Source organism: Lissotriton vulgaris, chromosome 10 (assembly GCF_964263255.1).
Source record: "Lissotriton vulgaris chromosome 10, aLisVul1.2, whole genome shotgun sequence".
Lineage (NCBI taxonomy): Eukaryota > Metazoa > Chordata > Amphibia > Caudata > Salamandridae > Lissotriton > Lissotriton vulgaris.
The window spans coordinates 315,827,479-315,839,977 of record NC_141698.1 but is presented as its reverse complement, the minus strand read 5'-3'; the positions used below and the strand labels follow the sequence as shown (position 1 = coordinate 315,839,977).

Here is a 12,499-nt window from a genome sequence, read left to right as displayed (position 1 = left end):
TTCTACATTCTGTTTAGTGGGCTCTAAAACGTTTCCTTTAAAGACCGAGTGGTAGGGTTGTTGGAGCAGGTAAAATAAAATGAATGCCCCAAGTCTTAAACTACTTGGTCTGACTATAAACAAACTCACATGTCTCTACTGAATCCTACAGTACTGTGGTAGTTTCTTTGCCCTTTTCATTTTTGTTAACCAAACAATATCAATATTGGCTGTATTTAATAAGTACAAAGCATGAATCGCAAGAAGAGTTTTAATAAATTCCCAGTATTTCATTTATTTCAAGGGCCTGTAGCTGTATAGACAAAGTGCATAGCCAGAGGGCACACTTCTGCCCTCTATTGGGGAACAACAATTCTGTATATTTGTAGATCTCCCCAAATGGCGGTCGATAACTTACTTCTTGTTGAACATTTCTGACATTCATTTGGACTCCATAGCAATGCTAGCCATAATCAAAGAATGTGGCACAACTTTAATTGTTATCTAAACTGACCTGGAGGTAGTAAACAATTCCCCTAAAACATGTGTTTTTCATGAGCTCACCGGATGGATTTATTTTTAAGGGCAAGGTAGACCCGAATGGTTCACCCCTAGAGTAAATATTTGCCTGAATTAAAGCACAGCTTGTGGATTCTTTTTTTTATCAATCAGTGTATCAGAATACAGCAGTGGTGATAGATATTGACATATCACAGCCTTTAGTGTGGAGGCTGTCATGGTATCTAATTAACCCTGTAACATAACACTGCACCTTCCTGTTAATAACTAACCACCCAATGTCTTGATTTCAGGTTCTCTTCGCGTCCCGGGGATGCCAGGTATGGATAGCGATGATGAATCCAAGACCCCATCTGCTTCACCGCGTCACGGTCGCTCGAGGCCATCTTCCATTGCCCTGGAATCCTCCTCTGAATCAGAGGACGGGGATGCAAGAGGAGAGGTACTAATGCTTGTGGAATGGAGCTGAAGATTCTAAATAAATGAATACTGTAATGATTGCCAGAACGAACGGTTTGGTGTAAATCAGGACTGTCTATTTCCATTTAAAGACAATAATAACAATATTGTGGCCTGAATCCAATTGTAACGTTCCAGGAAGTGCAGTGCTCTATGTGCAAGTTATATTCCAATAGCAATTTCTCCCTAGTTACATAGATATGCACTGTGTTCCACATTTATACCACATTGTGAAATTGACACTTAGAGGCCAATTAAAATGAGGTCCGGAAATGCTTAGATCAATGGTCGGAGCCTTTCGGGCCGCATCTCGGTTTACTTTCCGGCCGCCGCATTGCAATGCTGGTGGTGGGAAACTAAACTGGCTGGTCATTTCGGCTGGCATTCGACGGGCTCAAGGACCCCGTTGGCCGGTCAGAGGCTGGCCCGTAATTCTAAACGGCGATCTTTCCGCCCTTGGGATTACGATACTCAGTCTCAGGCAGGCTGTTCATGTTGGGTTTTCTGACATGAAAGACCTGTTAGAGAGCGAGTATGGTGACCCTAGTAGGACCCCCTTGTGTGTACAGCTACTGGGTGGGGACCGAAGTGGCCGAATGCAACAGAACAGTGTTCGGTTGCATCCTAATCAGGAGGTCGGGCCTGCTGACCCGAAGTCGGTCGGTCATAGTTTTGAGACTGTGTCGGTGTCGGGACATCGTAAGAGGCCTCTTAATGTAGCATATTACACATTCCTAAATTAATCTTAACATTGTATGTACAATTCTTACAAACTCTTGGCCTGTCCACATAAGGAGCTCAGAACTGCATTAGGCAAAGCAGGTACACTGCATGCAAGATACCTTAAACACAAAAGCCGACAAGCAGATAATAGTCAACCCATGAACAACCCTAGTACATCATACACACCTCTAAATAGTCAAAATATTTCTTGGAATTATGATGAAGCTTTAACTCATGGCATAAATTGCAGAGGTCATAAAGCACATTGAATTGCACCCCTGATAACATGCGCAAGCGGATTTAATTGATTTTAAAGTGTTATGCTGAGGATTTTGGCCTACCTTTCTGTGATAATATGACATTTAAATAGGGTATAAAAATAGAATGCTTTGATCACTTGGAGTTAAGGAGTCAATATTAGGATTGCTCTTAAATGTTTTCTGTGCAATCGTTCACAAATGGCAATGCAAACTAATCAGACAACCATATAGCTTTACCATAATCTCCTTAATTTCTGTAGATCTTTGACATATACATGGCCACAGCTGATTACAATCCTGTTGGAGCTGATAAGGAGACCATTACCCTTAAAGAAGGACAATATGTTGAGGTCCTGGATTCCGCACATCCTCTCAAGTGGCTTGTCAGAACCAAGCCTACAAAGACAAGTGCCTCCAGACAAGGCTGGGTATCTCCAGCCTACTTGGACAAGAGATTTAAGGTAATGAATATCCTATTTATTGTTTGCATTCTATGGAAAGACTTGAAGAATATACACTAGAGCTGAAGAATTGTATGTAACCCTCCTCATACTTTAATGGAAAACTGAAGTTCACTAACTCCAGGCTTAAGAGCCAAACTTTGCTCGCCTGCAGAAGATGACATTATTGCCTTTTTCTGGTATATACAACAAAGTAAATTATTTGGGATTGTTTGTATCTATACTGCTCAGGGGCCACATAAGTTAAATGTTACTTGTGGTTGTAAGATTTTGGTCGCCAAAGAACTTCTGATAATTTTGAGATAAAAGAGTATCATGGTCAAGGTTTGCAGGCATCATGTGCCATTTCTTGTGAGATCATATCCCCTCTATGTGGAAATATACATAGAGTAGATTTAAGCAAGATGGAATGGAGGTTGCTGTAAAAATATATATTTTTTCTTCACAGGTAAAAAAAATTTCCATGAAGAAAGCTTGTTGCCTTAACCCCCACCAAACCAAGGGCTGATCCTTTCCCTTTCCCATCTTGGAAGGGAACTTACACCAGCTCTTGGGTGGACTGTATTCCCAAACATTTCCTGGGAAGGAAGGAGTCGGATCTGAGTTTGTGAAGGTCCACAAAGGGTGTTCACAAACTAACAAGGCTAACCATGCCTTGTTGTAAGGCCGACTTCACTTTCCTTGCATGGTATTTATTAATCTGGATTTCTCTGCACTTGGTTCAGAGAAATTCACAAGGGTGCATTGATTTACACCTGCCAGGACTTGTGTGAATTCCTGGTAGGTGTAAAGCTGGATATTTTCACCGTAAGCCTATGTTTGCGAAATTACTGTTGTTGTTGGTAAAGGCAGAAGCTCACACAGCAGAATGAGTCAGTTTGACCTACCAAAATGCTTGATCTCTTTGCACTATTTTATTTATTAGCTGTCACCAGAATGGGGAGCAGGAGAAGGTCCAGAGTTTCCGGGGGAGTCTGTGTCAGAGGAGGACTATAAGAAGAAGCTGAGGTAAGAAGCTACCCACCAAACAGATTGTGCACAACTTCTCTATTGTATAATCGATTTACATTCTCCTCTGTAATTCGATCTAAGAGGAAAATTTGCCTTCAGAAATATTTATCTTGTGCTGTTTTAATCCAAAGTGTAACTGTGATGGATGAAAAGTTACAGGGTCATATTATGATTGGGCCAACTCAGCATTTTGTCTTTTTAACGTTGATATTTGAGTGACATAAAGGCCAGATTTACTAAGGCTTGCATTTCCCTTGTGTCACACAAGGCAATGGAAGCCCTTAAGTGCGATTTACTAAGCCACGCAAAGCCACTTTGCATGGCTCTGCGTGGTTTAGTAAATCTAAGGCAGGGGTCTCCAAACCAGTCCTGGAGGGCCGGATCCGTGCTAGATTTTTAAAATTACTACATGTATCTCAATGGGGATATCCAAAAAATCTGGCATGGATCCGGCCCTCCAGGACCGGTTTGGAGACCCCTGATCTAAGGTAACAAATGGCAGCACATTTTGCTCCCTTGCGTTACCTTGAGGCAGGGAGGCGTTAACATGGTATGATTGTGGGCATTCCCACGCATCCACCCATGGATTTCCCAGGGATGTATGACGGTACGACGCGTACCGTCACAACGCGTGCTTTTACAACGCGTCTTTAACAACGCAAGTCGTTACAACGACTTGCGTTGGGGGACGCTGATAGTGAATAGTATAATTTACTATTCTAACACCAGTCCCCGTGGATACTAGGGAAGGTATTGGAATAGTAAATATACTATTATTTATCCTCTAGCGCCCTCCAGCGCAAGTCGTGGTTACGACTTGCGTTGTAACGGACGCATTGTAAAAGTACTGCGGGGTAACATCCGCGTCGAAAAGGATGTTCCCCATTTCCCAGATATAAAAAGATATGTAAACCTGGGAATGCATCAAAATGGTGAGCCTCCCAGACCCAGGCATAATAAGGAGAAATAGCTTTATTTCTCCTTGTTACTTCCTTTTCATGTGTGTGATGCATTCAGCATCACACCTGGCTGGAAAAAGGAAAATGCCTTTAAGAATTGTTTTTATGCAGGAAGATGTCACTTCCTGCACACAAAACAATACTGCTTGTAACACAGGCACCCCTGTACCATGTCACAAGGGGGCCTGCATTGGTGCTAGACAGCACACAGTGCGCCAGCGCAGGGAGGGAGCAGTAATGCGTCCTGTCTTAGTAGAGATGACTCATTTCTGCTCTGTTCCTGTCACACAGCGCAGCAAGTTGCCTTGCTGCATTGCGTGACTTCACAGTAAATCTGCCCCTAAGTGTGGTAAATCTACTTTTACTTACTGAGCTACTTATGTTTAGCACCAGTTCTTGTTTTATCATTATTGCCTCTTTGAGTGAATACAGAATGGTCCAAAAAGTACTTCTGCAGTTTTGGAAATTCAATATATTGTATTTTGCCCACCAATATAGTGCCCTGTTTCTTATATTTTGTTAGGAGCTGTTCTAATCGAGGATGCTTATTTAACTGCTGTTTATGTGTATTCTCCTTTTGCTTCCTGAGCTTGGAAGCTCTACACAACCTTAACAAATATTCAAATCTAAGTTCAAAATAGCAATTTCTGAAGTAACACAGTTTTGTATTTCTATTTTCTGCTGCCTTTGATTATAATAGACATTTCTCCGATGTCTCTTATCAAATAATCTAGCTATGCCCCAGAGACCTTGAATTACAGTATATACAAGTGCCTTCGAATCCAGAATAGGCCACTAGATTTGCTGGTTAAAAAAGAAATAAATTTAATTTAGTCTAATAGTACAAAGATTGTCATAACTGATACTACATTTGAAATATGTTGCTTATAAAGTAGGTACTGTCCTGTCTTAGGCCCTAATTGTGAGTGAGTTGGTTTTACTGTGCTGTAATCTTTGCTCCATTCCACCAATTTAAGATCAGAATGAGGAAAATATGTGGAAACAGAAACAGAGCACTTAATTCCTGCACATTTTTTCTCCCCACTGGAATCCGGTGCATACTACAGGTATTTCACACGGTGCAGAAGGTAAAGTGTGAGTAAGATAAGCAGACAAGTGACATTATCTTCTCCACAGTTAGTGTTTTTAGAATCAGCTGTAGGGAGTAAGTTAAGATACAAAAAAATATTGTTGTAAAACACCAAGACTTAACATATCACAGCATAGATTAATTATTGTGGAAATTATACATAACCCACAGATATATTGGAAAACAAAAAAATGATATGGACACATATCCATCCATCGTAGGTGCACATGTGTTTATCACACTCAAGCTATGGTTTTCAACAGGGTACTGTGTATTCCTTTGTAAAGATGAATTATGAATCCACTTGAAAATATTACAAATCCCATAATTTAACAGGCAGTGAAAGGTGGCATTTCACAACAGATTTCGATTTGTAAACTACTTTTTCACAAACTAGTATTTTATTACAGACTGATTACGTTTTGCTTACATAACAATTCTTTCTGGTTATTCATCGATTGAAATACATTGATGGCGATGCACAATTTAACGTGAAATACAGACTTTGAACAATTCTGCGTAGTGTGCGTTTTTTGGAAAATCTTTTTGTTTAACACTGTTACTTAATGAGCACGCAAGGTAAACATTTCCTAAATAAGAAATGTTCGTTAAAGCTTAGATTTGGAAACCTAAAATTCGATTAAAGTAAATCTCGCAGTAATATTGTGTCTTTAAGACCTTTACTTACAAATGCACTGTCACAGGGATCTTCTCACAAAATGTTACGTTCACACAGTTTTGACTGGTGAAAGTGATTTTGTCCGTAGTTGATTATTGAGTTAGATAACATGTGACAACAAATGTGACAACAAATATGAAAGCAAGTAGAATATATGGGGATGCTATAGAAAGGTTTAAATGGCAACTGTAAACTTAATTTTTAAGGTCTAGCCTGGAGTATTAAGACAATTTTAGTACGGGTGATGGGAAGGTAACCATAAACGGAAAAGCAGGGTATACACAGCACCAAGACAGGCTACAATATGGTACTTTGTGTAAATGATCCAGAATACTAATGTGTAGGCTAGGAAAAGGAATAGATTTCGGGAAAGTGATATCTAATTGTTTCACTTATTTACAGATTTTTTCATGAAACTAGTACTGTGAGGTCTGGTTGCCACACTTTAAGACTGGCTTGTATTAGACAATAATGTCATCAACTAAACATAAGTAAATTAATAAAAATACTTTCAAAGAAAAAGGGAGAACCCAAAATGTGTAAATGCATGCAAAAAAGACCTGGGACTAACACTGATAAATAATTTTACAGTTGAAGCAGGTCTAAAACAAAAGCCTTTGTAGAATCCATTTGGTCAATATATAGAGAAATGGAAAGATAGAGCAGGACTTTTGGTTATTTTATGTCAGTGAACTCCATGTTCTTAGTTTTTTTTATACATTCTGGCTGTTCAACTTTTTCAATATGATGAATTATTAATTAATGTATTATTATTTATTTTCTTGTTTTATTTAGCACCCTTATTCAGGACCTCATCAACTCAGAAAAGGAGTTTGTGAAAGACCTGCGGTTTATGCAGACGCATCACCTGCAGTACATTGAAACCTGCCCTGATGTTCCTGCCACCGTTGCCAGTCAAAAAACTACTATATTCAGAAATGCCAGCGAAATCACAGACTTTCACTACAAGTAGGTGCCAGCAGCCTCAAGTGCATCAATGCTTTCCTCTGGATGTTTATTTCTTGCTAGATAAACTTGTTTCACTTTGTCACAAACCCTTTCAGAGGGCCATAGGGCAGGCAGGGGCTACTTAGCCTAACCGTGGGGGTTAAGGCGTTTTACTTCTGTGATCCCCGTGGGGGTTGAGGCGTTTTACTTCTGTGATCCCGGGAACAGCCTACTATTGATTCTGAGCAAGTGGGCCAAGTACCCCTTCGGCACATTACTGACAATGGTAAATGTAGTCCAATAGCCCAAGGCACCCTGGGGGGTGGGAGGGGGGTGCGGAAGTTGTGGACACAGATTAGTGTACACAGGCTCGCAGCTCAAAATGCACGCTGCAGCAGCATTAAATCAATGTCCTTCCACATGCTCACATTTATGAAAAAAAGAGAAGTATTTTATTTCTACTACTAATCACCCAAAGGACAAATACACATTCACAAACAGTAACACAATTCCTCTTGTGGTCGGGGGCTCTAGTGTTTCAATGGCAATTCCCTGTCCCAATCTTTTCTCAAGTTAGCGATAGTGGTTATTTCACAATCACAGTTGGCATCATCCAGGGAATGCCCTACTATCAGTCCATGTCTCAAGATTCCACTCTGACTCTTAAATTCAAGTCACAAGGGATTTAGTGCCGCAGTGCACTCAGCAGCGAGTTCCCCCGGGGTCTGTAGTCCCAAAACAGGTCTTATCTACTCTAGTAATAGTGAATTGTGCCGAGTCCTGGAGGATGCCCTGACCGCGGGCACACATAATGGCTCCGGTCCTGATCCGGTGAGTCAGTTGGCACAGGTTCTCTCTCACTCACAGCTGCACTCCGGCAATGATCAGAGGTTTCCTGCTCTTCTGCTACGGGGTAAGTGTCCCCGTGCTCCCAATGGGGGTTGGTGGGGACAGTGATTCCTTTGCTCCTGTCCTTGATCCGGAACTTGGGTAATGATACTCCCACAGCGCCCTCACTTGCTCAATGAGAAAGGACCAGTTGCAGTCCTCATTGCTCCCAGTGACCTACATGGCACCATCACTCGCAGTCTGTAGGCTCCCACCAGATCAACACTGCACAAGTAGTCCTGGCAGCCCCTTGTGGCATACAGGATTGCCACACAGCTGCCACACAAGGCTTCAGCCCTTACAACACAGCAGGGTTTACCACAGATGCCCCTCCTGGCATATGGGTTACTGCAACATTACTGCATATCCTTCGGCCCTTACCGCATTGCAGCCTTTACCACGGTGGCCCCTCTTGGCATATGGGGTCACTGCAATGTTACAGTGTAAGTCTTCAGCCTTTACCGCACAGCAGTCTTTTCCACAGCTATCTTCACTGCAGCTCTTTCCTGTCATACAGGGGTTGTCAACCCAGTCCTGAACCAGGCAATGACCCAATTTGTTCAGCAGCTGGTTTCTCACACCTCGCACGGAGATTTCACTCGACAGGGCTCCCTACTGGACCTTGCTCCCTCCAATGCTCTCATCCTCATTCCAAGGTACACTGTCTTGGAAAGCAGGCAGCTGCTGGTGCTCCAGGCTCCTGTGCAGGTGGTCTAGATTCCCTGGGTCTAGGGTCTAGATTCCCTGGGTGATGTCCCCTTACCCAGCAGGGAGACTAGCAGGCATTGGCTGACCACAGGCAGAAGTATTACTTTGCTTCCCCTCCTCACAGAGCCTGTATAACTTCTAGGCAGAGGACTGTGTTTGGGGTCTCCACCTTCCATTCTTCTAGTCCATTTCCAGGCACCAAATGTGATATAGGGTCTGAGTCTTTGAGGTTTTATGTTGGGAATCTGCTTTTTTTGAAGTATCACCTTCTCTGTTGCATCTTCCTCTTTAAAAACAGCTGTCACAGCAAGGATGTCTCCGAAGATGATCGTCCCACAACACAGGCCATGGGAGTAGCTAGAGTTTACACCAGGATATAATTTACATTGATATGTGCTTCAGATGGTTACCACAGGGCTCCCAGGCCCACTATTTGCAATTCTATTATCAGCCCATTCTCCTTTCTGAAATGTGCCAGGGACCTTCTTTGTGGCCTCTCACTGAATCAAAAAACACCCTTTGATGTGTAAAGGGGAGGCCTGGTCCTCCCCAGTGTGTGTCCCATTCAGCTTGCTTAAGTAACAATTTCTGATATATAAGGGAGCCTGATGACCTTCTCAGTTAGTGAGAGGACTGGCTGGAAGGGCGTGGGGGCCGCACAGCTGTTCAGAGCGGTGAGTGTTGAAGTTATGCAGCAATCTGGAATTCAGAATACATATACATTATTCAGTATTGCTGAAGACCAAGCACCTGTTTATGAGTGCCACACAGCATTCTGTAGAAAACAAAATACAAACTAAGACACTCAGTACCCAAACATCCCCAACAGCATAGATCGAAACCTATTTTCATGAGAACAATCCAAACAGAAACAATTTATCAACATGTTGTTGGTACATAGATGACAGTCCTAGAAAAGTTACCAATTTCTATATTGAAACACCTATAAACTAAACAGGATTTAATAATGCTAGAATATGGAATACAAAGTGATGTGGGCGACGTCATAAGCATACACAATGGGTATCGCCATTAGGAAACATCACGCAAAACGACGCTGGTAAGCCAGGTGGGTCTTTCAGAGTTAAAATAATGCGTTGTTATAGCATCAGCATAGAATATAGAAACGTTATTCATTCTACTTTTCAGTGTTATTAAATATTGCCAGAATACCATCATATCAACGTGCTTCAGCAAGTCAGATAGCTATCTAAAAGCAAACAAATGAACCATAAAAACATAAATATGAAAGCAGCGCCCGGTCGCCATGCACCCTCTCATGAAATATTTATAGGGCTAGAAAAGGCACTATTCATTTTTGCGGGGGCCAATGAAGACAGACAGGATGGACAAAGAAGGAATTGATGTCATCTATGGGGCATAAAAAAATTGTGTTAACATAAGACCCCTTTTATTCTAAGACTTCTGTTGACTATCTTCAACAGCAAAGAGATGTTGGTGCATGCAATGGATGCTTTGATACGGTATATTTCTTCTTCCTGTAGTAATGTACCCTAGGATTTCTGGGATCTGATTCTTTAGTTCCACAACTTCATTTAGCTGCTGCTGTTTTTACCTGGGCACTTCATAATGTACATATTTCCACAAAGCAATGCCATCATTTAAAACATATTTATATGGATAGAAGCACAAATGCAGATTGAGTGATTAATAATTTATTTTCTATGACCCTCAGCCTTTGTATATTTATGTTTATAACACACCTTAGAGGGTGGTCATTTTTTTTATTGGAAAAAATTCTCAAATGTTTTAACCTGCATTCGGACTGCTCAAAAGGCTATGGGGTACATCTTATGGCTGTCTAGACTGACTTTATTCATGTGTAATTATGTGTGTGTTGGAACCTATAAAATGTAGCTGCTTCCAATACCTAGCGTAGACAAGCTTCTTGTAGTGCTACATGGAGACTGGTTATGGTCGCATTGGTACAGTCTTTATGTGCAAATATATGCACAGTCTGAGCAGCACGTCACACCGCCATTGACGACAGAGCAAATTTGCATCTTGAATACATATTTTATATGATATGAGAATACTGAAGTCGCCATTAGTTACACTGAGATCCATTGGGATGCATGGTGCGAGTCACTCATAAAAGCTAGCAAGTTGCCTCCATGACAGAGAGAAAACTGGTGGGATACATCGCTTGCATGCATCAGAGAGTGTTGGGGGTAACGCTTCAAAGGAGGTGAGTCCCCTTTTAACTCTATATTTGAGGAGGTTGTGGCCGGTGTGAATCTCATAGGTTAAGGCTTCACAGTTTGGAAGGTGTATCTTCTCGCTATTTCATTACCGAACTGCCCGACTGTGACTATTAGAAACGGAGTCTTTTTTCCATTTTGCAATTTCTCTCCGCTAACATGCTTGTCTCTTCCAAATCTGCAGCACTTTCTTCACGGAGCTTAAGAGATGCGAGACTGATGATGACGTAGCCATGTGCTTCATTAAGAACGTGGAAGAGTTTGATAAGTACATCCTGTTCTTGGTGGGACGGATCCAAGCTGAGTCTGTGGTTGTGAGCAATGCAGTACAGGAGTTCTACAAGGTGAGAAACAGCCAGAGCTCACTCACTGACCAGTAGAATTCCGGGGCGTGGTCGGAGATGTTTATGTTATGGATTGTTATGTGGCCAATTTAGTTTCATGAATTTCTAAAAAAGAAACATGCAGCACATAAGGATCTTGTGTCAGAGAGTGAATAAACCTATTGATCTGAGAAAAATTGAATTTTTGAATTTTCAATGGAACACGTGCCCTATTCCAATCAAATGAAACTCGGCTTGAATTTCACAACATTCACTCATGTCTAATCTACAGATGGGAACATACATAAAACAAAAGTTCCCTATGAACATTTACATCTACCATACAGTGCTGGTTTTTTTAAATTTCTCTGGCCAAATGGTAGAAACACAGTGTTCATGACATGTGTGGCTAGGTGGCCATGCTGAACATACTCCTGCCATGTAGTGTTGGGTTTGGACATTAGCAAGTTACTTTTGTTCAAAGAAGTCTCAAGTTAAGAGATGTGGTATGACCCTCCTCTTGGTGTACATTACACATGGGCACCAAATTCAGGTTAGTTTCTTCTTTCCCACCATCAGGTTCGGACGTGCATGAGGGGCGTGGCTTGGATGCCGAGGAGGTAGGCAGCGTGAGCTCGGAGCTCCGTGCCCGATCCCGGAAAATATCCTGAATATCTGATCGGACCCCGATGTAACCAGTATCATCCGATACTGGAAGGTACTGCGGAGGGTCCGGGGCCCACGGAAGACGACACCGAGCCATTCCACAGCAATATTTCGACTTTGAAAGTTGGACCCAGGCGAGAAGTCGCGGACCCCAAAATGGCGGCGAGGGCATGAGACTCTGAAGCGACGGAGACATCTGCCTGGAGACCTACTAAGGACTGCTCCCTGGCGACACAGGGGTGTTGACAGCTGTATCGCGCCTCTCCCCCCAGGTGCCGAGTGGACCTTGGGCGCGCCCTAGGGCGGTGACTGGGGACCCCCCCTGGTAGGGGCGACGACAGTGCGATAGTGACCCAGTGACGAGAACCCCGAGCCCCTGGCTCGACTGGCGCCGGCCGGGCTGCGGTCATTCAGTGTTTCCTGCTTTTTGGAGATAACTTCGGACCCGGGAGCCCGGCCGGAGGGCGGAACCCAACGGCGCACGGAGGACGACCAGGAAAGTACCCGGAGGCCACCGAACGAGCCGGCCCTGATGGGGAAGACGAAAGGGAAGGGAGATGGCGCGACCGATACTGAGGCCGCGGAGGGAGCGGAGCGAGACCAA

The 12,499-nt window shown here is 42.8% G+C and overlaps 1 protein-coding gene across 1 annotated transcript in view; it reads left to right on the top strand.

Annotated features, from left to right (window-relative positions):
* OBSCN (obscurin, cytoskeletal calmodulin and titin-interacting RhoGEF) overlaps positions 1-12,499 on the top strand; it is a 1,012,031-nt gene that overhangs the window by 790,577 nt on the left and 208,955 nt on the right. Inside the window, exons 83-87 of the mRNA XM_086941076.1 lie at positions 792-940; positions 2,201-2,401; positions 3,327-3,409; positions 6,936-7,109; positions 11,091-11,250. Of these exons, the coding sequence (XP_086797202.1) occupies positions 792-940; positions 2,201-2,401; positions 3,327-3,409; positions 6,936-7,109; positions 11,091-11,250 (767 nt within the window). The remainder of the gene's footprint in view (positions 1-791; positions 941-2,200; positions 2,402-3,326; positions 3,410-6,935; positions 7,110-11,090; positions 11,251-12,499) is intronic.